This window comes from Bos indicus x Bos taurus, chromosome 10, assembly GCF_003369695.1.
Source record: "Bos indicus x Bos taurus breed Angus x Brahman F1 hybrid chromosome 10, Bos_hybrid_MaternalHap_v2.0, whole genome shotgun sequence".
In the NCBI taxonomy this organism is placed as follows: Eukaryota; Metazoa; Chordata; class Mammalia; order Artiodactyla; family Bovidae; genus Bos; species Bos indicus x Bos taurus.
Window position 1 is genome coordinate 30,153,494 of NC_040085.1, and position 25,288 is coordinate 30,178,781.

At 35.6% G+C, this 25,288-nt stretch overlaps 1 protein-coding gene across 1 annotated transcript in view; it reads left to right on the forward strand.

The window, feature by feature from the left end:
* The window catches only part of KNL1 (kinetochore scaffold 1), a 64,819-nt gene that overhangs the window by 22,423 nt on the left and 17,108 nt on the right, over positions 1–25,288 (forward strand). The window contains 9 exon segments of the mRNA XM_027553545.1: positions 1,924–1,976; positions 2,223–2,256; positions 4,732–4,769; positions 7,013–7,065; positions 7,948–13,032; positions 14,401–14,539; positions 14,943–15,010; positions 15,796–15,894; positions 24,572–24,687. Coding sequence (XP_027409346.1) covers positions 1,924–1,976; positions 2,223–2,256; positions 4,732–4,769; positions 7,013–7,065; positions 7,948–13,032; positions 14,401–14,539; positions 14,943–15,010; positions 15,796–15,894; positions 24,572–24,687 — 5,685 coding nt within the window.

Genomic DNA, 25,288 nt, shown 5'->3' on the forward strand with positions numbered 1-25,288 from the left:
TTTTCTATATTTTGCTCATTTGTGCTTTTTTTCGTCTCATTTTGAAACGTTTTATTTTTCATTTCCTCATCTACCTAGACAATATTAAAGAAAATATTTTAAAGTTTTTGTGTGATTGAACTCTTTGTTATTAAAGCATGTGTCTTTCTTGGTTCATAAATATTTGCAACAGATTGTACCTTTGAAAGCTTTCCCTATATCATAGATACTGTATAGGTTGAAAAAAAATGAGAGAGCAAGGGATAACATAATTAAGATAAATTTACAGGAAAATGGAGGAAAGAACTATTTTGCCATTTCAGTTAAGTATCTCCATATGTTTGCTAAATATGCTTTAGTAAATATGTTTTATACATTTACAACTTACTATTTGCCTACTTAATGTGTGGTGTTCCAAAATTTGGATCTTATATATAAAATAGATAACTAATAATAACATGCTATATAGCACAAGGAACTCTACTCAGTACTCTATAATGGCCTATATGGGAAAAGAATCTTAAAAAAAAGAAGTAGATATATATATACATTATATTTTAAAAAAGTAGATATATATATATACACATATATATATATATATGATCCACTTTGCTGTGCACTTGAAACTAACACAGCGTTATAAATCAACTATACTTCAGTAAAAATAAAAATTTGGATCTTGAGGCATCTAAATATATTTCGGCATTTTCTTGTTTGTATTTCTTTCATTTTTTTTTTCTCTGACTTTTTACATGTAAACTGGGTTATTCATTGTTAGTTTTCATTGATAACTTTCCTCTTAGTATATAATAGCAACCTTGTTTAGTTCTAATTCTTTTTTGCTATGAAACATAATGTGTTTAATTACTTCATAGTTATCTTCACTTTTCTGTTGTTTGTTAAAATATTTTTTTAAATATTTTTAATTTGTAACTTGCAGGTTGTAGATTGAGTTTAAAATTTTTAAAAATTTAGTCAATAGCCATTTTTAATAGGGTACTTCAACCTGTTTACATTTGTTAAAATCAGTACGCCTATTCTCTCTGTATTATTGGGTAAATTTAACTTCATTGTTGCAGATTTTTGGTTTTATTTTTAAATTTTTATTGGAATATAGTTGATTCACAATGTTGGGGGTTTTGTTTTGTTTTTAAACAAGAATGGGTTTTGTAAATGCTTTTAGAGCAATTATTAAAATAACTGAGTTTTTAGTAGTTTAATCTTTAATATGATAAAATAAATTTTTGGATGTTGTGTTATCTCTGCATTCCTGGGATAAATCCAATTTAATCATAAAATAACTTTGCTAGCGTTAGTTTCGGAGAAGGCAGTGGCACCCCACTCCAGTACTCTTGCCTGGAAAATCCCATGGACGGAGGAGCCTGGTGGGCTGCAGTCCATGGGGTCTCGAAGAGTCAGAAACGACTGAGCGACTTCACTTTCACTTTTTACTTTCATGCATTGGAGAAGGAAATGGCAACCCACTCCAGTGTTCTTGCCTGGAGAATCCCAGGGACAGGGCACCCTGGTGGGCTGCCGTCTATGGGGTCGCACAGAGTCAGGCACGACTGAAGCGACTTAGCAGCAGAAGCATTAGTTTGCTAATATTTTGGGTTTTCTGCACTAATATTCATATATGAGATTGGCCTATAGATTTTGTTATGTGGTATTCTTACTTGGTTTTACTACTGAGGTTCTATGAAGTTTTATAAATCAATCAGAAAGCTTTATCTTACTTATCTCAAAACATCATAGTGTTCTAATTAAAACTTGAAGATTTGGGGGAGTTCCCTGGTTGCCTAGGGATTAGGATTCCAGGCTGTCACTTCTGTGGCCTGACTTCAACCCCTGGTGGGCGAACTGAGATCCCACAAGCCATGCAGTTCAGTCAAAAAAAAAAAAAAAAGCTTGCAGATTTTCAGTAATCTTTATTTTCTTTTCTAGAGTATTCCAGACAGAGTCTCATATGAAAATAGTGAAAAAGTCAGAAATTTCAGGTAAATTTGTTCTGTAACCCCTACTAAATCTGTTTTCTATATGATTATGCTGTGGTTATCTAACCAGATAACTGGTATAACTTAATATCTATCTTATTGCTTAAAAAGTGTAACTTGAGCTGTGAGGGGCAGAAGGTAATGTGCGGCATTAGTATTTTTTATTGTTGTTAACATCCTTATGTAATTTTTCTAATACTTTATTACTGTATTTTTGAAAAACTTTAATAACCCTTTCTCTATTTATAGAAACAGAAGCAGGAGAAAATGTCCTGTTTATACAGTAAGTAAGAAAAGTGTGATGCAAATTATACTTTAAATGTTGTTTATTCCTATTATTTAAGTGTTTTTAAAGTTAATATTCTTTTTGTTTTTTATTTTAATTCCCTTTTGTGTAATACTTAGGATTAATTCTTAAAACACATTATTTGCATAATAATATGCTGCTATGGCTGTTAAATATAGCTTATCCTCTTAAGAGGGATGAAACATTCTACTTTCATATGTAAATCTTTAAAATACGTTCGCTAGTGGAAAACAATAAATACCAGGTCTTCAGATTTTTTTCATTAAATGTTTTTATTATAATATTAATTCAAAAATTAAATAATCATAGAGCTTGAACAGATGGAAAGATGCTTATCTTCCTCATAAAAGAAATATAACTTAGGCTATATTGAGATATAATGTTTATCTAATCAATTAAGAATCTAGATAAAAAGTCACTCATTGGTAGTAGGTAAATATTATAGAGGGCTTCCCAGGTGGCACTACTGGTAAAGAATCTGCTTGCCAGTGCAGGAGACACAAGAGACTTGAGTTTGATCCCTGGGTTGGGAAGATCCTCTGGAGGATGAAGTGGTACCCCACTTCAGTATTCTTGCCTGTAGAATCCCTGTTGGGCTACAGTCCATGGAGTCACAAAGAGTCAGACATGACTGAGCATCTGAGCATATACTGTAGAAGACAATTGCCAATGTCATTCCAGATTTTAACTTCACTTGCTCTTTGGCACAGAGATTTCATGTAAGATGCAAAAGATTCTAAAGGTCTATCACTAAGAGGTTGGTTAAATAAATATCAGTTTTTCCATGTAATTGACTAGAGCTGAGCTGGAAGGAAAAGATTCTCTGTATATACTTATACAGAAGAATCTCTAGGTCATATTACTCAGGCTTCTCACAGATAAACACTATTGATAATTTTGGATGTCCTTGGAGAAATTTTATATATATATATATATATATATATATGTATGTATGTATATGTATATATATATATGGAGAAGGCAATGGCAACCCACTCCAGTACTCTTGCCTGGAAAATCCCATGGACGGAGGAGCCTGGTAGGCTGCAGTCCATGGGGTCGAGAAGAGTCGGACACGACTGAGCGACTTCACTTTATTTTTTCACTTTCATGCATTGGAGAAGGCATTGGCAACCCACTCCAGTGTTCTTGCCTGAAGAATCCCAGGGACGGGGGAGCCTGGTGGGCTGCCGTCTATTTGGGTCGCACAGAGTTGGACACGACTGAATCGACTTAGCAGCAGCGTATATGTGTGTGTGTGTGTATATATATGTATATATATCTAACTACATGTTAATCTTTAGCTTTAAAAAAAAGACAAAAATGGGATCACTTAATGTCTTGTAGCACTTCCCATGTTGTTACATATAGATCTACCTCAGTCTATTATAATATGCTGTATGTTAGCACCAATGTTTAGTCAGCTCCCCATTGATGGACATTTGGGTTGTTTCATTTTACTTACCTTTTTTTCCTAGAAAATGAGCTGCTTTAAAGATCATTCTTTTCCCAAAAATTAGGGAATTCCCTGATGTTCAATGGTTAGGACCCTGTGCTTCCTAACCACTGCAGGGGGCATGAGTTCAATCCTTTGTTGAGGAGCTAAGATCCTGCAAGCCACAAGGCACAGCCAAAAAAATTTAAGAAAAAAAAAGAAAAGAAAAAGCAAGCAGCATATGTTAAGCATATTTTTATAGTGTTCTTGATATTTAAATTTCTGAAAAAATTTAATGGTAAGTTCCTTTAATTGCCTTGTAATTTTTTCTTCCAGATTAGATGTGGTCAGTTGCTAAGTCATGTCCAATTCTTTGCGTCCCTGTGGACTGTAGCCTGCCAGGCTTCTCTGTCCATAGGTGTTTTCAGGCAAGAATACTGAAGTGGGTTGCAATTTCCTTCTTCAGGGGATCTTCCTGACCCAGGGATCAAACCCACTTCTCCAGGGGTGTCTCCTGCATTGGCAGGCATATTCTTTACCACTGATCTGTGTGGCAAGCCCACTTATTAGATGCTGCTGCTAAGTCACTTCAGTCATGTCTGACTCTGTGCGACCCCATAGACGGCAGCCCACCAGGTTCCCCTGTCCCTGGGATTCTTACTAGATGAGTCTTTTTTAAAAGATATCTTTGGGTCGTCCCAGTGCACTAGCCCAGAGGGATGGTATGGGGAGGGAGGAGGGAGGAGGGTTCAGGATGGGGAACACATGTATACCTGTGGCGGATTCATTTTGATATTTGGCAAAACTAATACAATTATGTAAAGTTTAAAAATAAAATAAAATTAGAAAAAAAAAAAAAGAGTTGAAATAAAAAATAAATAAATAAATAAAAGATATCTTTGGAGTTTTCTGCCAGTTATCCTGTGAAAACATTTCACCTTCCCTCCTCTTTCAACTGTTGGAATTCTTGGTAATTGTCTGGAGTATAGATTTTTTAATTACTTATTAATTTTTAGGAATAAGAATCCAGAAGATAATTACTGTGAGATAACTGGTGAGTATGATCAGAATACTTTTCTTATTATCATGTGTTTTTCTCTTCATCTAGATTCCTTAAAAAGTAATATTTAAGAGTACCGTGAACAAAAAATATAGAGAAAGTGTTGATCTTTACACAAGCTCTTTAAAATTTAACAAACTTACTAATATTTCTCTCAAACCTGCTATTCCTCATTTCTATGTTGAACTCCCATTCACAGTCACTCACTCAAGTCAGGAATTGAGTCGTTTTTAAACTTTTCCTTCTTTCCATATATCCTTTTGGCCCTATTCTCTTTCAGTTCTGTCTTTGAAATATCTTGCCTATCTGTTACTTATTCTCTGTACCTTCTGCCAGTATTTGAATTCAAATCCTCACTTGAATTCTTTTTTGGACTATTGTATTTAGGTTCTTATCCTTCTAATTCATTCTATGTATTTTGAAATCTTATTGTATTACTCTCCATCCTAAAATTGTTCAAAAGACACTATTTTGCTTACAGGATAAAACCCATACTCCTTAGCATAAACTTAGAAAGCCTTTTATAATTTCACTTGTCTTTTTCTCCAACTTTATCTCAGGCCCTTTACAGGCATATTTTGCTCTGGCCCATGAATAACTACTTGCATTTTCCCATATGGTCTTTTTTCTGACTGTGTCCATTTGTAAATGCTGTTTCCTTTACCTAAAGAGATCTTCCTAATCCAGTTTGTCTAACAGTCTTCTCATCTTTCACTTAACTTAGGTTTTCCCTTAGCTTAACTTAAGTGCCATTCAAAGTAGCCAGTCCACAACTGTTATAGTCCATAATAAGAAAGGAACTTGCACTATGGTAGTAAGCTACTGTTTAGTTAGTGACTTTTTTTTTCTTAGTAAAGCTTTACTAACGAATTTTACAGTGGCTGCAAGCTCCTTATATTAAATTAATTGATATTAAGCAGTTCACAGACTGACACCATACATTAAGTGGTCCTGGCTTAAATTGAGCCTTCTCTATCAAAACCAAGCAGTTAGTTACTCTGATGTGTGCTCTCAAAATACCCTTTTTATTTTTCAGTCTATTGTAGAATTTATCATATTGTATTTTAGGTATTTATTTTTGGCTCTTTTATTAATCTAGAAATTCTTTGAGTCCAGAAACTTTGTCTTGTTTTTTTGTGCTTTGGCATATAGTTGAGTTTTGGGGCATATATATGTTCTGAATCAATATTTGTTAAATAAATGACAAGAATGCAAGCTTGATATGTAAATAAGGCTTTAATAAAAAGCCCATCATCACTTCATTATATTCAGTCAGGGTTGCCATAACTATTGAAAATATTCTAAAGATTTGTCTTAAACCTAAGTATTTTTAGATACATTTCTTGTTTTATTATAGCATCTTCAGTCACTTCCTTGTTTCCAAAGTCCAGTTTGTCCCCAAAACTTTATATTTCAGTTCTAAAGTGTCTTAAATCTAATCTCTTATTTCTGTTCTTACTGTCTGTTGCCCTAACACAAGTTCAACTCTCTACAGTGCTACATCTGAACTATTAGAGGAGCTTCCTCATTGGTTCATCTTCTCTTGAATCTATTTTCTAGCTTCCTCATTGGTTCATCTTCTCTTGAATCTATTTTCTTCTCTTGAATTATTTTTATAAAGTGCACATCTCATCTGGGAACATCTAGATTCCTTAGCATAGAATAAAAGATGCTCAAAATCTTACCCTAACAGGGACTTCCTTGGTGCTCCAGGGGCTAAGACTCCATGTTTGCAATGCAGGAGGCCTATGTTTCATCTCTAGTCAGGAAATCAGGTCCCACATGCTGCAACGAAGATCATGTGTGCCATAACTAAGACCCAGTGTAGCCAAATAAATACATTTTTTTAAATAAAAATGTTACCCTAACATTTCAGTCTTAGCAGTTGGTACTCTTTAGTGTGTAACTTCTACTATCCAGAAAATAAAAATGGAGACTTGAAGGAGGAAAAAAATTAATCCATACTTTCCATCTTTAGAATCCAACCTTTAAAAATTTCTACCACATTCTAAAATTTCAGTATGCAGAGAATACAGTAATCACTGATCTGTCTGTTTCTAAAGTGGGACAATTTGAAAGTCTCAGTAAAATTTAATACCTAAGTCTTTACAAAAGACTTAGTAACCGAAAAAACTTAGTAAATACTTGTAACTAATGAAACTCCTATGAATAGAAAAATCAGGCTCTTTGTGATATATACATTTGTCATGACTATAGTTTTTCTTTTTACTCAATAGGAATGAACACATTGCTTTGTGCTCCCATTCAGACCCAGATGCCCCAGAGAGAGGTATGAGTTCATTCAAATGCCTTCATATTTTAATTTTGTTTGATAGTTTAAAACACAAAAAATTTAGTGTTAATGACATGATTTAGAAATTACTTACCAGAATGAACCAACATAGACTGGAAAAGCTACCTACCTTTCCAGTTAACTTGTTGTTCAGTCGCTACATCGTGTCCAACACTTTGCGACCCCATGAACTGCAGCACACCAGGCTTCCCTGTCCTTCACTATCTCCCAATTAACTAAGTATAGTTAAATCACTTCCAGTTTAAATAATACAGAAATATGTTAATTATATCAGAAATTCTCAAACTTTATGAGACATATGAATAATCTAAGAATTTGGTTAAAATATAGATTCTTATCCCCTAGATCTGGGATAGGTCCTGAACTTCTATACATCTCTCCCAGGTGACAGTAATGCACTGGTCCACAGACCATACTTTGAGTAGCAGTGTTAGACCATGTCTTTACAAGTAAAACCACTGCATTCAAAGAAAACTCAACCCCCAAGAACTTAGAGTGTACTATAATTTAGCCATCATGCGCTTATTCCTTCTAATTTTTTTTTTTACTTAGAATGAGAATGACCTATCTAATATAATTTTCATTTCAGTTACATTTGGTATTGTCAGTCTTTTCATTTTTTAGTTAATGGTTAATTATAATTAACCTTCAAAAACTGCAAGTATTCATAGACTTTAGAAAAACATTTTAATAATAAATTACATGCTACTCACCACACCATTGATTCACACAAACCAATGTATCATGAAACCATCATTTAGGATTGCCTATATAATCTTTCTATATAGCACATGTTATAAAATACCCTTTTAGAAGTTTGCACTTTATTTGATCCCTTACATTTTGCTTTTGCTGTAGATTTCAATGACAGAATACAGCCATGAAAGGAAACATGCAAATGACCAAACAGTCATCTTTTCAGATGAAAACCAGATGGACCTGACAGCAAGTCATACTGTGATGATCACCAAAGGCCTTTTAGATTGTACCAAAAGTGAAAAGTCCACCAAGATAGATACTACATCGTTTCTGGCTAACTTAAAACTCCACACTGAAGATTCAAGAATGAAGAAAGAATTAAATTTTTCCGTAGATCAAAACACTTCTTCAGAAAAGAAGATAAATTTTAATGACTTCATAAAAAGATTGAAAATAGGAAAATCAAATGCTTTTCCTTTTACAGGACCTGATAAAGAAAATTCTGAGATGCCTATTCATTCCAAAGAAGCAAATAAGACCACTTCTGTACATCAAATGCATGTATCTCTTGGTGTAGATGAAAATACCAGGAATATGACTAGACTCTTTAGAGAACAAGATGATGGAATGAATTTTACCCAGTGTCATACAACCAATATTCAGACTTTTGTTCCCACATCCAGTGAGGCCAGCTTAAGGGAATTTAAAGGTGATGATATTACAGTTTATGGCAATGACTTCATGGACTTGACAATTAGCCACACTGTACAGAAGTTACCTTCAGCAGATAATCTGCCTGAAATAGAAAATCAAACTCAGGATGTCATGATGGATGTTTCAACCTGTTATGAAACTAAAGCACTAGAACAGAAGACAGTCTTTAAGGATAAACCGAATGATGCTTTTCAAGACCTTTCCTTAAACCCTGAAGGTAACATACATATGATCAGAAGTCATATTACAGGGACAGAAATTCAAACAGGCACACAGGCTACCAACCAGAATATCAGACCATTGGCCACGATCCCAGAATCTAAATATTCTGGTCCAGTTATGCAAGATGATAAGACATTTTTCTATTCTAGTTGTAATGATGTCATGGAACTGACCAAGTGTCACTCAAGTATGAGAGAGGAGAAAAATTTGGTAAAGCATGACAATAATTATTCTAAAATGTATCCCAATCCAGATGGCAGCTCTCTTCTCGGAGAGAAAACTGTTTATTCAGGAGAAGATAGCATGGACATTACCAAGAGTCACACAGTTAAAATCGATAATCAAATTTTTAAACAAGTTCAGACAAATGTACAGAAAGCAACTGCACCAGTATCTGAAAAAGAAATGATGATCCAAAATCACATAATTGTGTCAGAGAATTGGGACATAAATGTAAATTGTCACTCCGTTCCTCTTGTATCTAAGGAAAGATTACAGCAGAGCCCGGAAAATCCTTTATTTGTTTCATTGACTGACAAAAGGACTGAAATCTTCATGGATGAAGATATGGATTTGACTAAAAGTCACACAGTTAATTTAGGAAGTCAGTTTCCTCTTCCATCTTATGATCTGACATCTGAAAATACCAGTAAATCTCACTCTCACAGCAAAAGCCTTTCAGATGAATGGGAAAAAATGACGAAAGATCATATTGACCTATCCCAACAACAAAACATAATATCTAAGAACATCCCAGCTAATACCTGGGACAAAGAAAAAAGTCAAGTTTTGAAGATTTCACCCTTTCTTGATAAAGATTCTCCTCAGTCACCTGATACTAACCAGGACGTAGCAACAAAACATAATATAGTATACTCTCGTGAAGATCTTGACAAACAGGTACCACTGGGAAATAACAGAAATACAATTTCATGTGAGCAAGCTTTGTTTCCTACTTCAAAGCCATTATTTTCATCAAGAGGATGGCCTGCCATGAGAAATCATAATGTTGTTAACAGTCAAACAGTAAAATCTGTACTAGGCCAGAATTCTAAACTGCCTGAGCCACTAAGGAAATGTTTAGGTAATCCCATTCCTGACTGTTCTGACAAGAAAGTTATTTGTTCAGAGAAGGAAGAAGATATGGATCTAACCAACAGTCACACTGTCATTACTGGATTTGGTCCTTCTGAAGTACTAGAACTAAGTAAGACTAATTTAGAAAACACTAATAGCCAGTTATCAACAGTAAACAGACAGAAAGCTGTAAAAGTTAAAAAATGTAATGAAAGTCCTATAGAAAAAATGGGAGTGTTTATTTCTAATGGTATCATGGATGTGTTGGAAGACAAAAATGTACAGAAATCTGGAATTCTGAATGAAAAACAAGACGTCAAAATTTGTGGAAGAAAAAGTCTTGGCAGGCTAAAAGTTGATAAGACTGTTGTATTTTCAGAGGGAAATGAGAATGATATGGATATCACCAAGAGTTGTACAGTGGAAATAAATCATAGACCTTTACTAGATGAACATGATTCCCATTTGGTGCCTTTGGCAGGAAATTCTAACACTGTTTTGTATGCATGTGGGCAAGATGACATGGAGGTCACCAGAAGTCACACAACTGCAATAGAATGTAAAACTGTCTCACCAGATAAAACAACTACTAGGCCTGTGGACAAAACTGTAGTGTTTGTAGATAATCATGATGAACTAGAAATGACAAAGTCCCATACTGTTTTCATTGACTGCCAAACAAAGGAGAGAACTGTGCTTCCAGATAGACCTGACTTTGAACTATCCAAAAGAAAAAGCCTAGAAAAATCAAAAGTTTCCCCTACTTCTACTGAAGAGAGTGTTTTTTTCCAGCAAAATGTCAAAAGGGATCATTCAGTCGCAAAAGTCAGCCAGCTGACACTACCAGGGAAATGGTCTAATCATGGTCCTTTAGAGAAAGCTGAAGCATTTATAGCTGATAACACGGAAGTGTCTAAATCAACCATTTGGAAAAATGACAGAAATGTACAAAAGCCTATATTGCTGAATGAACCTCTGTCAGGCAAAAATCAGAGAAGGAAAAGCCTTAGACTCAAAAATGACACGACCATTGCATTTTCAAAGAATGATAAAAATGATATGGATGTCCTCCAGTGTTGTACAGTGGAAATAAATAACAAAAGTGTCCTGGAAGATAGAGAGGACTCCCATTTGGTGCCTTTGGAAGGAACTTCTAATACGGTTTTGTATACCTGTGGACAGGATGACATGGAGATCACCAGAAGTCACACGACTGCCTTAGAATATAAACCTCTCTCACCAGATAAAATAACCACTAGGACTACAGACAAAACTGTTATGTTTGTAGATAATCACAGTGATCTGGAAGTTACTAAGTCACACACTGTTCTCATTGATTGTCAAGCCACAGAGAAAATACTTCAAGAGTGCCCTGCATTTGGAATAGCAAAAAGAAAAACCTTGGGTGTTTCTTTTCCACAAGATGGTAATTCTATTCAAGAAGTCACTAAAAAACAAGCACTGGCTGTAGAAAACAAAATCGTTCTTCACAGTGAGCAAAAGCATAATGTGATACCCTTTGTTCCTACTAATACATTGTCTGGGGGTCAAGGTGAGACAGATGTCAAATTCCATAGCACTTCTGTGGAGGAAGAAGTCATGAAAGTTGTAGGCCAGGCCTATACATTGGAAAAAGCCAAAATTGAAAGCTGTCAGTTAAATAGTACAGATAGAAGAAATGTGGATTTTACAGGTAGTCCTGCAACTGCTATTTGTGGATGTGGTGATAATTATTCCTGTTTACCTAATGTTACTTCCTTTTTTGGTAATTTGGAAAAGAATGTCTTGTCCTTACATGATAAAGATGAAGATTTAAAAGCCAGTCATTGCCCAGTGCAAAATGATCTTCCTTATGCAAACAATTCAGCCAGTGATGATGATTTGAAATCTGAGGGACTGTCTCATTCTGTTCCTTGCTTGTTAGAGAAGGAAAAAGTCGTTCAAACCAATACCCAAGGACAGTTACATTGTGCCCCAAAAGTGCTAAAAGATCAAGGTCTAATTAAGGAGCCCCCAAGTCTAATATCAAATGAAACTTTAGTATATGGTGAAGATTCAGGGAAGATGGCTAAACTTAACTCAAAGCCAGTGTCTTTTAAGCTTCCAAGGGATCAAGTGGAGCCCTCTGTTGATAAGGCAGAACACAGTTTAAAGAAGACCTTTGTTGATGATGTTTCTCAGCATCATCTGTTAACCCAACTACCTCCATTACCTCAACAAGGACAGAATAGTGTCAATAAAGATGAAGCAATATTGTCTAAAGCTGGAAATAATTTAAATATTGTTGGAGGAAATTCCTCTGAACCCACATGTGAAAACAATTCCACAATGCTCTATAATGGGAAACAGTTTACTATGGCCTATAAAAAAGAACCAAAGAAAAATATTCAAACAGCTAAATGTAATACAGCTATAGATTTCCACAATAACTCAGCCTTGACTAAGCAAGTTATTCAAACTCTTATCAATCCTCGAGAAGCGTCAGATCCTGTGATTGCATCCAGTGTTGCAACTTGTAGTAGTGTCAAACCAAATCTGAATAACTTAAATGGAAAAACTGAAGAATTTTTAGATTTCCAACCAGTTCATTTACCACCTTCTCCAGAACAGTTGCTTGAATTAGTAAATAAGGCACACCGTGATATGAGTATAGTGCAAGCTACAGAAGCACATAATGTTAACACAGTGTCTAGCAGTGCTAAAGATGATAAAGATGAAGAAAATAACATTCCACATAATGGAGCTGAAGCCACCTCTGTACCATTAATGACAACTGTAAAAGATAAAATGAGGAGATGTTCTTTGGGAATATTTTTGCCCAGATTGCCAAACAAAAGAAATTGTAGTGTCACTGGTATTGATGATCTGAAGCAGGTTCCAGCAGACACAACTGATTTAAATCACTTAGAAACTCAGCCGGTTTCCAATAAGGATTCAGGCATTGGAATTGTTAGAGCTAAACTGAACTTAAGTCCATCTCAATATATAAATGAGGAAAATCTCCCTATATATCCTGGTGAGATTAATTCCTCAGACTCTATCAGCATAGATACTGAGGAAAAGGCTTTGACTGAGACATACCAAAAAGAGACTTCACCCTCTGAAAATAAAATGGAAGAAACCTGCAATAGCCAAAAAAGAACCTGGGTACAAGATGATGATGATATTCAGAATGAGAAAAAAATCAGAAAAAATGAAATTGTGTTTAGTGATACTGCACAAGATCAGGAGGTAAGCCCTGTCTTGAACTAAGAAATGTTCTTGATTGTCTTCTTTTAAATTATGAGTATTCTTGAATTTTAATTTTAGTGTTAGGTAAGCAGGAATTATTTCCAGTTATAGGCCTGGAGAAATATTCCTGTATAAAATCTTAAAGAAATTAATTGACTAGCAGGTAGACTTAAACACAGTTTGAAGTGACAAATGGTCACAAAAAATGAAATGGGAAGTAGAAAAAATTAATATTGATTGTGTAATTCTAAATATTCTGTCACTTCTAATGATTTGTCATTGTGACTTTGCATATAAAAATCTCTAGGCAGGGTACATGGAGTTTGATAAGTCATCTTCAGTGTTAAAATGTTTGGAGGGTAAAAAGATTTATTATGCAGACTGCATAAAGAAAAGATGGACTGAATTTTCTTGACGAATGAAAATATGTAGAAGCTGAGAGTCCATTTCTTTTGAGGATGGGAGAATGCCTAGATCAAACCCAGTACCTCAAAGTGAAGTAAGATTTTATGTTTATTTAAAAACACTGATTTGGATAACTTGGGGAGAATACAGGCTTCCCTGGTGGCTCAGCTGGTAAAGAATCCTCCTGCAATGCAGGAGACTCCAATTCGATTCCTGAGTCAGGAATATTCCCTGGAGGAGGGATAGGCTACCCACTCCAGTATTCATGGGCTTGTCATTTAGACTGAGTTTTGTAAGTGGAGAAATAAAGATTAGAAAGTATAGGTTCATAGAAACAAAGTTTAAATTCTGTTCAGAAGTTTGTAAGTAAGCTTAGAAGATGATTTCAGTTAGATGAAAATGGCAGATAGAAAATGGTTTCAGATAGATGAAAATGACACTTAAGTCTGTAAAGTAAAATAGTTAAAATGGTAAAACCAGGACCATGTGACTTATTTGACTTCAACCAAAGGAGTCTTGGTCATCTGGGGAAGGAAATACTAAAGCCTAGAAATAAATTTTTTCTCTGTACTCCAGACAGGGCTATTTTGTATAGTCAGTATTCTCTTCTGTTTTCTACAGTGTAGTAGCCCTGACCCTGGTGTCTAGTAGATGAATAACTGGATAGGTCAACATTTGGTAGCTCATAGGATCTGGTTATAACCTGGATACTGCTGAGAAACAATTTTCTCATATAGTATAATACATAATGTTATTTCATTATATTTTTAAATAAAATTACTTTGAACTTCTAAAAGCCTACTAAGCTGCTTGTTACTTATTCTAATTCTTTACTAAAGTATTTTATATGATTACAGATAAATTTTATGTTAGAAGTATTTCTCCTGGCATTCAGCATTTAGTCATTATAATTAATAGTGTAATAACTTTACTCTTATGATGTTCCTTTATTGATGATTTCAGATTTCTGATCTCCGTGCTGAAGGAGAGATGGATAAAAATGCTAACAGTGTATTGATAAAAAGCCTGAGCAGAACTCCGTCTAGTTGTAGCAGTTCTCTGGATTCAGTCAAGGTTGATGGGACCTCTCTGGACTTAAGCAGTAAGATTTTAATGAAGGCTAAATAAGAGAAATCATCTGTTACTTGACTAATAATACATGTATTTCAGTTTAGGAGATATTTGAAGTTTGTATAAGATTTTTGGGAGTTATAAATAGTTGATAAGTAAAATAATATTTAGTTTATTTTTAATTCTTAGTTGTTTTAACAAATTGAGAAGTGTTATATTACAAGAGTGATTTTCTTAAGAAGCTTAAAATTAGTAGAAAAATAATATGGAGCCCTTAAAACTAATATACTTTACCCTACAAATGACTGTCTTCCCAGAAGGATCCTAGCAGATAGCTTCAAGAGCATGAACCACACATAAACCTGAACAATAATTAAAACTAAGTTTATAATTTAATTTAACTTGTTCATCACTTGAATTTGCTTTACTTTTAGCACACCTTGGTAGTCAAATAGAATCACAGTTTCTCAGAGATACCGTTTGTGAAGAGAGCTTAAAGGAGGTATGAAAGTATTTCTCATTTTTAAAAATAATTTTATTTATATATTTTTTTGGCTGTGCTGGGTCATCTTTGCTTTGTGCAGGCTTTTTTCTAGTTGTAGCAAGCAGGGGCTACTCTCTGGTTGTGGTGCACGGGCTTCTCACTGTGGCTGTCTCTTGTTGAGGAGCACAAGCTCTAGGATGTGCAGGCTTCCGTAGTTGTGGCACGTGGACTCAGTAGTTGCGGTTTGTGGGCTGTGGAGCACAGGCTCATTAGTTGTGGAACATGGGCTTAGTTGCTTTGCAGCATGTGGGATAGTCTCGGATTGGGGATCGAACCTGTATCTCCTGCATTAGTAGGATTCTTTACCACTGAGCCACAAGGGAAGCCACTATTTCTCAAATGCACCTGATTTCCTCATTTTGTTTTCTCTTGTTTAATTTTTTTGAATTATGAACTATTTCAAATATACAGAAGGCTAGTTCTCTTTTTTTTTTGTAAAGGACAGGACATGTCAATTATGTGGAGTAGAATCACAATTGGAAGGCCTACGTTTTGTTGTTTTTTCCCCCCAATTTTACTATTACTGAATAAACTTAAGAAATAATATTAGATGAAATCTACTTGTGTATAGCCTACATCAGAATAATATTTACACATATGCAAAGTACTTTAAGCAATATAGAAACAAAAGAGGTGGTTCTAGTCAAAATTGCTCATAAAAACAAACTTTGAGCAATGGTCAAAGTTTGAGCAATGGTCAAGTTTTACCTTGAATGGTCATGCAAACTTTTTTTCTTCCTCAGAAACTCAAAGATGGAAGAATAACAATAAAGGAGTTCTTTATACTTCTTCAGGTACACATTCTGATACAGAAACCCAGACAGAGCAATCTTCCAGCCAAAGTAAGTACAATTTCTTGGCAAAATAGTCATCTCAGTTAAAATATATGTTTACTAAACTGTATCGAAGCAAGTGTTTATTAGAAAAACAAAAAAAAGAATCTAAGGAAGCAAATTTTCCTACAGAAAATTTTGCTATAGAAGGTACATTTGGGGTTAGCTTAAAAATTTATTTTTAAAAAATATGAATTTTGAAAAGGTGGAGTTTTTTTTTCATTTCTTGCCATCTGTTTTGTTTTTTATACTTTTTCCTGAACATATGCTTTCCCCTATTATTATAAAAAGCCAAGTATAGCAGAGGTTTTAATAAACATTTTTCAATATAAAAAATATTTAAAATCATAGAATATTTAAATAATGCAACCAAGAAGCTTAGTTTAAAAGATTAATAGAAAACTCATATCATTTACATATAAAATTACATAGTATTTTTTTTAACTTAAGTCTGTTGAACATTTACAAAAATTAGGTATACCCTTGATCACAAAGAAAAACATGAGAAATTGAAAAACGGAGACTTCATAGATATCTGATCTTAATCCAATAAAATTAGAACTATTAAAAACACAAACATCTTGGAAATTAAGAAACATGTTTCTAGATAATTCACATCAAAGAGGAAAGCAAAACTATTTAGAAAGTAAAGGAGAACAGTCTATGGGATATACAACAGAACATACACTTAGCAGGAAATTAAAAGCCTCATATCACTGTTATAGAAGAGAATCTAAAACTAAAGGACTTTTTAATACTTTAAGAAATTGGAAAATGAACAATAAAATGACATCTGTAAAAAAGGTAGGAAGACAGAATTCAGGTAAATAGAAAATTAATAAAATAGAAAACAAAAACTAGTAGAAAAGATAACAGATCTAAAAATTGGTACTTTGGGGGAATTCCCTGATAGTCCAGTGGTTAGGATTCTGTGTGCTCTCTGCCAAGGGTTTGGGTTCCACCTCTTGTCAGAGAGCTAAAATGAAGCATTTAGTGCTTCATTTATTAGTGCAATGCAGCTAATAAAATAAAAACTGGTACTTTGAAAACACAATTAAAAAAACTCTTAAAGAGCTTAATTAAGTCAAAGGAAGGCTTCTCCCTGTGATCCAGTATATAAGAATCCCCCTTGCAATGCAATGGACACCGGTTCAATCCCTGGTCTGGGAAGATCCCATGTGCCTCAGGACAACGGAGCCCCTGCGATGCAACTACTCTGCCATGCACTACTCTAGCCAGTACTCTAGAGCCCATGAACCATAACTGCTGAGCCCATGTACTACAGCTACTGAAGCCCATTAACCTTGAGCCTGTGCTTCCCAACAAGAGAAGGAAGCCAGTGCAATGAGAAGCCCATACTCGACATCTAGAGAAAGCCTGTGTGCAGCAGCAAAAACACAACACAGCCAAAAATAAATCTAAAAAAAAGGGGGGAGAGAGAAAGCTAAAATACATATAATTGAGAAAGACACATCCACAGATTAAAAGAAAGATAAAAAGAATTTTTTTTAATCCTTCAACTGTGATGACAACTTTTAAGACCTAGATGATTTTTTAGAAAAATACCAAATTTACAAAAATACCAAATACAAATTTTGTCATAATACAAAAATTACCAAAATTAACCCAAGAACTGGATAACTCTGATTAACTACCATTGACTATTTGTTTTGGGTACACCACCTGACTTGCAGGATCTTAGTTCCCTGACCAGGGATTGAACTCACACCCTTTGCCATGAAAGTGAGGAGTCCTAACCACTGGACAACCAGGAAATTCCCACCATTGAAATTTTTAGTTTGCAATTTACCATTAAAATTGTCACTAGGACCAGATGACTTCTAACTTTCAAAGAAGAGACCCACACATTTATGACTATTTGGTTTATGACAAAGATGCCCCTGTAGAATAGTGGCCTTTCCTATAAATGGTGTTGAATCAGTTGGCTATCTACAGGAAAAAAAATGAACCTTGATCCATACTTCACATTGTACATTAAAAAAATCAATCCTATACAACACCAAGGCACAAGTGCCAAAATTAAAAATTGGACTTCATCAAAATTTAAAACTTGTGTGCTGCAAATGATACCATCAAGAAAGGGCAAACACAACCCACAGAACAGGAGAAAACATTTGAAAATCATACAACTTAGCCTTGTATCCAGAATATTTAAAGCACTCTTACAACTCAAAAAAATAACCCAATTGGGGACTTCCCTGGTGGTCCAGTGGCTACAGCTCAGCGCTCCCAACTCAGGGGGCCTGGGTTAAATCCCTGGTCAGGGAACTGAAACCCATGTGCTGCAACTAAGACCCAGTGCAGCCAAATAAATAAAAAGAATTAAAAAAAAAAAAGATAACCCAATTAAAAATATCAAAGGATCAAAATAGACGTTTCTCCAAAGAAGATATATGAATGGCCAATTAGCAAAATAGTGATAAAGGAAGTACAAATTAAAATAAGTTACCACTTCACACCCACTAGGATGCCTGTAGCCAAAATGACAAAATAACAACTGCTGGCAAGGATGTGAAGAGGCTGGAATTTTCATACATTGCTGGTAGACTTGTAAAATGGTGTAGCCTATTTCCTCAAAAAGTTAAACAGAACTATTATATGATCCACCAATTCCAATTCTAGGTATTTACCTAAGAGAATTGAATATGTACCTCTACACAAAAACTGGTACATGAACATTATTCATAATAGCCAAAAAGTGAACTGATTAGTGGTTACCTGAGGCTAAGGTAGGGGTGGAGGAGGAAGGAATGACAGCTAATGGGTACAAGGTTTCTTTTAGAGGAAAGTGCTCTAAAATTAGCTGGTGATGATGTTGCACAACCTTGTGAATATATTTTATAAATCATTTAATTGCATACTTAGTGAACTATATGGTGTGTAAATTAAATCTCAATAAAGCTGTTTAGAAAGAAATCAATTACAGGAGCATTGATATCTAAAGGTGAAAAGTAAATCAAAGATAGAAAGGAGAAAGATACTCATGCATCTTTTGGGTCCCCAACCTCATTATTCTCATCACCATAGTAGTGTCCCTTCCCTGTAGAATCCCCTTGCCTCAGCTGCAGATGGGAGATAGAAAAGTGTCTAGGTATGTTATGTAGAGTCTTGGGAAATGCAGAAACAGTGCCAGGGGCCAGAGAAAGCAAAGGGGAAGCGTAGGAACAGAAAGGTTGCTGGCAGGGTAGAACAGTGGAGGATATCTGGGAAGCTAATCTTTGAGGGATGAATCAAGGGAATATTAGTATGAATTAGTATGACTCTTCCCCTTTGGTCTTAGGCTTTGTAGAGGTCAGGAAAGGCAGTGTTAGGGAAATGTATCTGGGAAAGAACCATCAAGAGGGTAAGACAAATCAACTATACTTCAGTTAAAAAAAAAAAAGATGGTAAGAAGAGTTCATGCTATCGCGGGAAAGAAATTTAAAAATCCCAAAGTAGGGACTTCCCTGGCAGTCCAGTATTTAAGACTCCATGCTTCCAGTGCAGGAGGCACAAGTTCCATGTCTGGTTGGGGAACTAAGATCACACATGCTATGTGGTGCAGCCAAAAAAAGTATTTAAAAAAAAAATCCCAAAGTAGAGAAGGGCCAAAGAAATGGGTAATGTATGGGCTGTGGAAAAGGAGGTTCACAACTATGGGCATCTGTTACAGGAGTTAGATGACCATGAGTCTCCTCTAGGGTGGAACTGGGGAGGCATTCTTGAGGCAGACAGGGAGATGTATGTTTGGCACTCATGTGTGTGTGCAATTGTAGGAGTTCAGCTGGTAGGACCAGCTAAAGATACTATGTACAGATGCCATATTGCTATATTGTGTAAGAAGAACTAATAACATAGTATTGTAGGTCAGTTATATTTCAAAAACAAACAAACTCATAAAAAATGAGATCAGATTTGTGGTTTACCAATGGGATGAGGAGAGGGGGAATTGGATCAAGGCAGTTAAAAGGTACAAACTTCCAATTATAAGATAAATAAGCACTAGGGATGTAAAGTACAACATGATAAATACAATTAATACAGTAGTATGTTTTATATGAAAGTTGTTAAGAGAGTAAATACTAAGAGTTCTCATCACAAGGAAAATTTTTTTCTATTTCTTCAATTTTGTATCTGTATGAGGTGATCATTCAGTCAGTTCAGTCACTCAGTCATGTCCGACTCTTTGCAACCCAGGGACTGCAGCACACCAGACTTCCCTGTCCATCACCAACTCCTGGAGCTTACTCAAACTCATGTCCATCCAGTTGGTGATGCCATTCAACTATCTCATCCTCTGTCATCCCCTTCTCCTCCTGCCTTCAGTCTTTCACAGCATCAGGGTCTTTTCCAATGAGTCAGTTCTTCGCCTCAGGTGGCCAAAGTATTGGAGTTTCAGCTTCAGCATCAGTCCTTCCAATTAATATTCAGGACTGATTTTCTTTAGGATGGACTGGTTGGATCTGGTTACAGTCCAAGTGATTCTCAAGAGTATTCTCCAACACCATAGTTCAAAAGCATCAATTCTTCTGGTTGCAGCTTTCTTTATAGTCCAACTCTTATATCCATACATGACTACTGGAAAAGCCATAGCTTTGACTAAACAAAGCTATTGGCAAGGTAATGTCTTTGCTTTTTAATATGCTGTCTGGGTTGGTCATAGCTTTTCTTCCAAGAAACAAGCATCTTTTAATTTCATGGCTGTAGTCACTATCTACGGTGATTTTGGAGCCCACCCCCCCAAAAAAATCTCTCACTGTTTCCATTATTTCCCCATCTATTTGCCATGAAGTGATGGGCCCAGATGCCGTGATCTTAGTTTTCTGAATGTTGAGTTTTCAGCTAACTTTTTCACTCTCCTCTTTCACCTTCATCAAGAGTCTCTTTAGTTCTTCTTCACTTTCTGCCATAAGGGTGGTCATCTGCATAAATGAGGTTATTGATATTTCTCCCTGCAATCTTAATTCCAGCTTGTGCTTCATCCAGCCCGGCATTTCACATGATGTACTCTGCATATATGTTAAATAAGCCGGGCAACAGTATACAGCCTTGATGTACTGGTTCCCGATTTGGATGGTTCCATGTCTGTTGTTCCATGTGATAGATATTCATTAAACTTGTGATAATCATTTCATGATGTATGTAAGTCAAATCATTATGCTGTAAAGCTTAAACTGATACAGTGCTGTATGTCAATTATATCTCAATAAAACTGAGAGGGGAAAAAAAGGTTCTATGTTAGTGCCCCATGACCTCCTGCATGCCCAAGGAGTGTTTCATACCAAAATACTCCCTTTCAGTGCAGTTGTGGAACTATTGCAGGTACCCTTAGTTCAGTTCAGTTGCTCAGTCGTGTCCGACTCTTTGAGACCCCATGAATCGCAGCACACCAGGCCTCCCTGTCTATCACCAACTCCTGGAGTTCACCCAGACTCACGTCCTTCGAGTTGGTGATGCCATCCAGCCATCTCATCCTCTGTCATCCCCTTCTCCTCCTGCCCCAATCCCTCCCAGCATCAGAGTCTTTTCCAGTGAGTCAACTCTTCGCATGAGATGGCCAAAGTACTGGAGTTTCAGCTTTAGCATCATTCCTTCCAAAGAACACCCAGGGCTGATCTCCTTCAGAATGGACTAGTTGGATCTCCTTGCAGTCCATGGGACTCTCAAGAGTCTTCTCCAACACCACATTTCAAAAGCATCAATTCTTCGGTGCTCAGCTTTCTTCACAGTCCAACTCTCACATACATACATGACCACTGGAAAAACCATAGCCTTGATTAGACCTTTGTTGGCAAAGTAATGTCTCTGCTTTTCAATATGCTATCTAGGTTGGTCATAACTTTTCTTCCAAGGGGTAAGTGTCTTTTAATTTCATGGCTGCAGTCACCATCTGCAGTGATTTTGGAGCCCCAAAAAATAAAGTCTGACACTGTTTCCACTGTTTCCCCATCTATTTCCCATGAAGTGCTGGGACCAGATCCCATGATCTTCGTTTTCTGAATGTTGAGCTTTAAGCCAACGATTTCACTCTCCTCTTTCACTTTCATCAAGAGGCTTTGTAGTTCCTCTTCACTTTCTGCCATAAGGGTAGTGTCATCTGCATATCTGAGGTTATTGATATTTCTCCCGGCATTCGTGATTCCAGCTTGTGCTTCTTCCAGCCCACCGTTTCTCATGATGTACTCTGCATTTAAGTTACCCTTACCAGGCCTGAAATATCTAAGAGCTGATAGTGCATAAACTGGACACTTAATCAAAATAGATAAAGCAAGGGAAGGGAGTGACTTGTGCATGTAGTCCTGGAATCAAGGAGCAGCAGTTTAACCCATGTATTGCATTACAGCATAGGCAATTGCATTCAGTTGTATGCACAGTGCATAAGCCTGATATCCTTTGCATTTGGCATTCCTGGTGAATCTCTGGGAACTTAGTCCTGTGTTTCACTTTGTGGTTATGAAGGTTCAAGAGAAACCTTACTCTTTAAAGAAAGAAAACTTAGATGTTATAGGAATTTTCAAACATATACAAAAGTAAATAATAGTTTAATGAACTTCTCATGTATCTATCACCAAACTTCAAAAATTATCAACTTCTGGGACTTCCCTGGTAGTCCAGTGGTTAAGACTTCGCCTTCCAATGCAGGGAGTACAAGTTTGTTCCCTCATTGGGGAGCTAAGATCCCACGTGCCTCAGGGCCAAAAAACAAAAACATAGAACAGAAGCAATGTTGTAACAAATTCAATAAAGACTTGAAGAAAAATTATCAATCCTTGTCTCTATATTTCCCTACCTCCCCATCCTGTTATTTTGAAGGAAATCCCAGGTATCATCAATTTATCTGTATTTCAGTATGTATCCCTGAAAAGATGAGGACTCTTTAAACTATGTCCAAATATGATAATCTTATCTTTAAGTGATTAATTATTCAGTCAGTATTATATTTCCCTGATTGTCTGCATTATTTTCCAGTTTGTTAAATTGCAACCCAAATGAGATTGATAGCTCTTTCTTAATTATATTTTAAAGTATAAGGTCCCCTTCAATAACCCTCTGTCCCCCGATCTCCCTTCTCTCTCCCTCTTTTTTTTTTGGAGGAAACCAGGTTTTTCCATACTCTGCTAAGTATGTGTTTTGCCCATTTTTCATACCCTAACTTTAGTTTTAACGTGTCCTCCTGTCCTTTGTATTTTCTGTAAATCAGCAGAGGCTTTATCAGATGACATGTTTTTGTTTTGCAAGTTTACTTTATACTTGTCCTTCCATCAGGAGTTAATGTCTGGTGATGATCACCATTAAGTTATCATTATCTAGATCTAGCAATTTATTAAGAGTTGTAAAGTAGTGATATCATGATTTTCTTCATTTTTTCATATTATGTCCAAATACTTATGTAAAAAAAAAAATCTTTTATTAAGTATTTGGCTCCTATATGAAAGACAGTCAGCCATGTTCCCAAGGAGGCCTGATTTCTTTGAGAAGTATAGAGCTTTGATTTTTCTTTATAAATTTAGCCTTAAAACTACTTTTTAAGAAAGAGAGTCATCATCAGTAATCATTGCCTTTAGCACCTTTTTGCACTTTAACAACATGTTAGAAAACTAGTTACAGATGGAGAAATGAAATTAAAACCTCATTTGTATTTCCTTTTAATTTATCAACTGAAAGGAGAGCATGAGAGGAAACTAAAGTTTGTTAGATTATTTAGCAGGCCCTGAGCTTTGGTACCTTTTTTAAAAACTTTTACTTTGATCTTAAGAGGTTGGTCAATATTGTGCCCATTTTATAGATGAGGCCAAAACCTAGAATACTAAAATGACTTATTCTGTGCCACACGGCCTATGAATAACGGACATTTGTAGTGTTTTCTTTGGATTTTATATGTAATAGGCTAACTTGGTTTTTCCAACACTGCATTAGGGACATCAGAAAGTCATTGGGTTAGAGCTATAAGACGTTTTTAAAAATGTCCAAAAGACATTATAAGACATTTAAAAAAATAACCAGATTTTTACTGCTTCATTTTATGTATGCCAGAAACGTCTGAGTTCAACCTGGGATAGAAGTAAGGATCAGGGCTAGTGAATGAGAATAGAAAAGAATAATCTTAGAAACTGGCATCTTTTTTTTTTTCTTTCAATAAAGAGGTTTTTTATAAGTTTTAATTTTCAGATATTGATAGTTTTAAAACAATGTGTAAAATTCAAACAGGGTCTCTGTATCAATCTAGAGGGGTGGGATAGGGCGGGAGATGAAAGAGAGGTTCAAAAGGGAGGGATATATGTATACCCATGGCTGATTCATGTTGAGGTTTGACAAAAAACAACAAAATTCTGCAAAGCAGTTATCCTTCAAACACAATGTATAACCATTTCTCTCTCCCACCCAAGTTTATTGAGGTGTTTGTGCAAATAATGCATAAACATTTTCAAATCATTTTTAAGCCTATGTGTGGAACTTCCACAGTTCCTCTAAATATCAGTGGGAAATGGACTTTGATGTCAGAGACTTTATTTCAAATTCCAACTGTAGCTTACTAGGTATATGAATTTAAAGTTTTCCATTTTTCCTTTGTAGAACTTGTAAAAGTAAGCACTCACGTCTCAAGCACTGTTTTGAGACTCTTAACAGTCCTTGCACGTGGTTTGGTCCTCAAAATACCAGTTTTAAGGGATTTTTTTTTTTCCAGTTTGCTGTAAACACATCACCTACTCTGGAAGACCTGATGTTAAGTCAATATGTTTACCGACCCAAGATACAGATTTATAAAGAAGATTGTGAAGTTCTTTGCCGGAAGATTGAAGAGTATGAAAGTTTCCATTTTTTGTGTGTTTTGTTGGATGGGTGAATAATCTGTGTGACAAGATTTTGATTAGAATAACACTGGCATAAGAAAAGCTGACCGCATTAATTGGCAGTATATATAGTATATGGGAAAGAATTTCAGGTTTGTAGTCAGATGGAAGTTCAACTCTTGGCTACTTATGTAAGTTATTTAACCTTCATTTCCACATTCATCAATTGAGGTTAATAATACCTACTTAGTAGTGTAGAAGTAGTGTATATAATGAGCAGTAGAAGTAGTATATATAAGTTTGCATGCCATTCTTAGCAAAGAGTATGTCCTTAATAGGGATTCCCAGGTGGCTCAGTTGTAAAGAATCCACCTACCAAGCAGGAGATTCAGGTTTAATCCCTGGGTGGGGAAGATCCCCTGGAGAAGGAAATAGCAACCTGCTCCAGTATTCTTTCCTGGAAAATTCCATGGACAAAGGAGCCTGGCAGGCTATAGCCTTGGGGTCACAAAAGAGTTGAACATGACTTGGTGATTAAACAACAACAACAGAGGTCCTTATAAGCAATAATTATTAGATTATGATATCATAAATTCCAAAAGAACATGTTT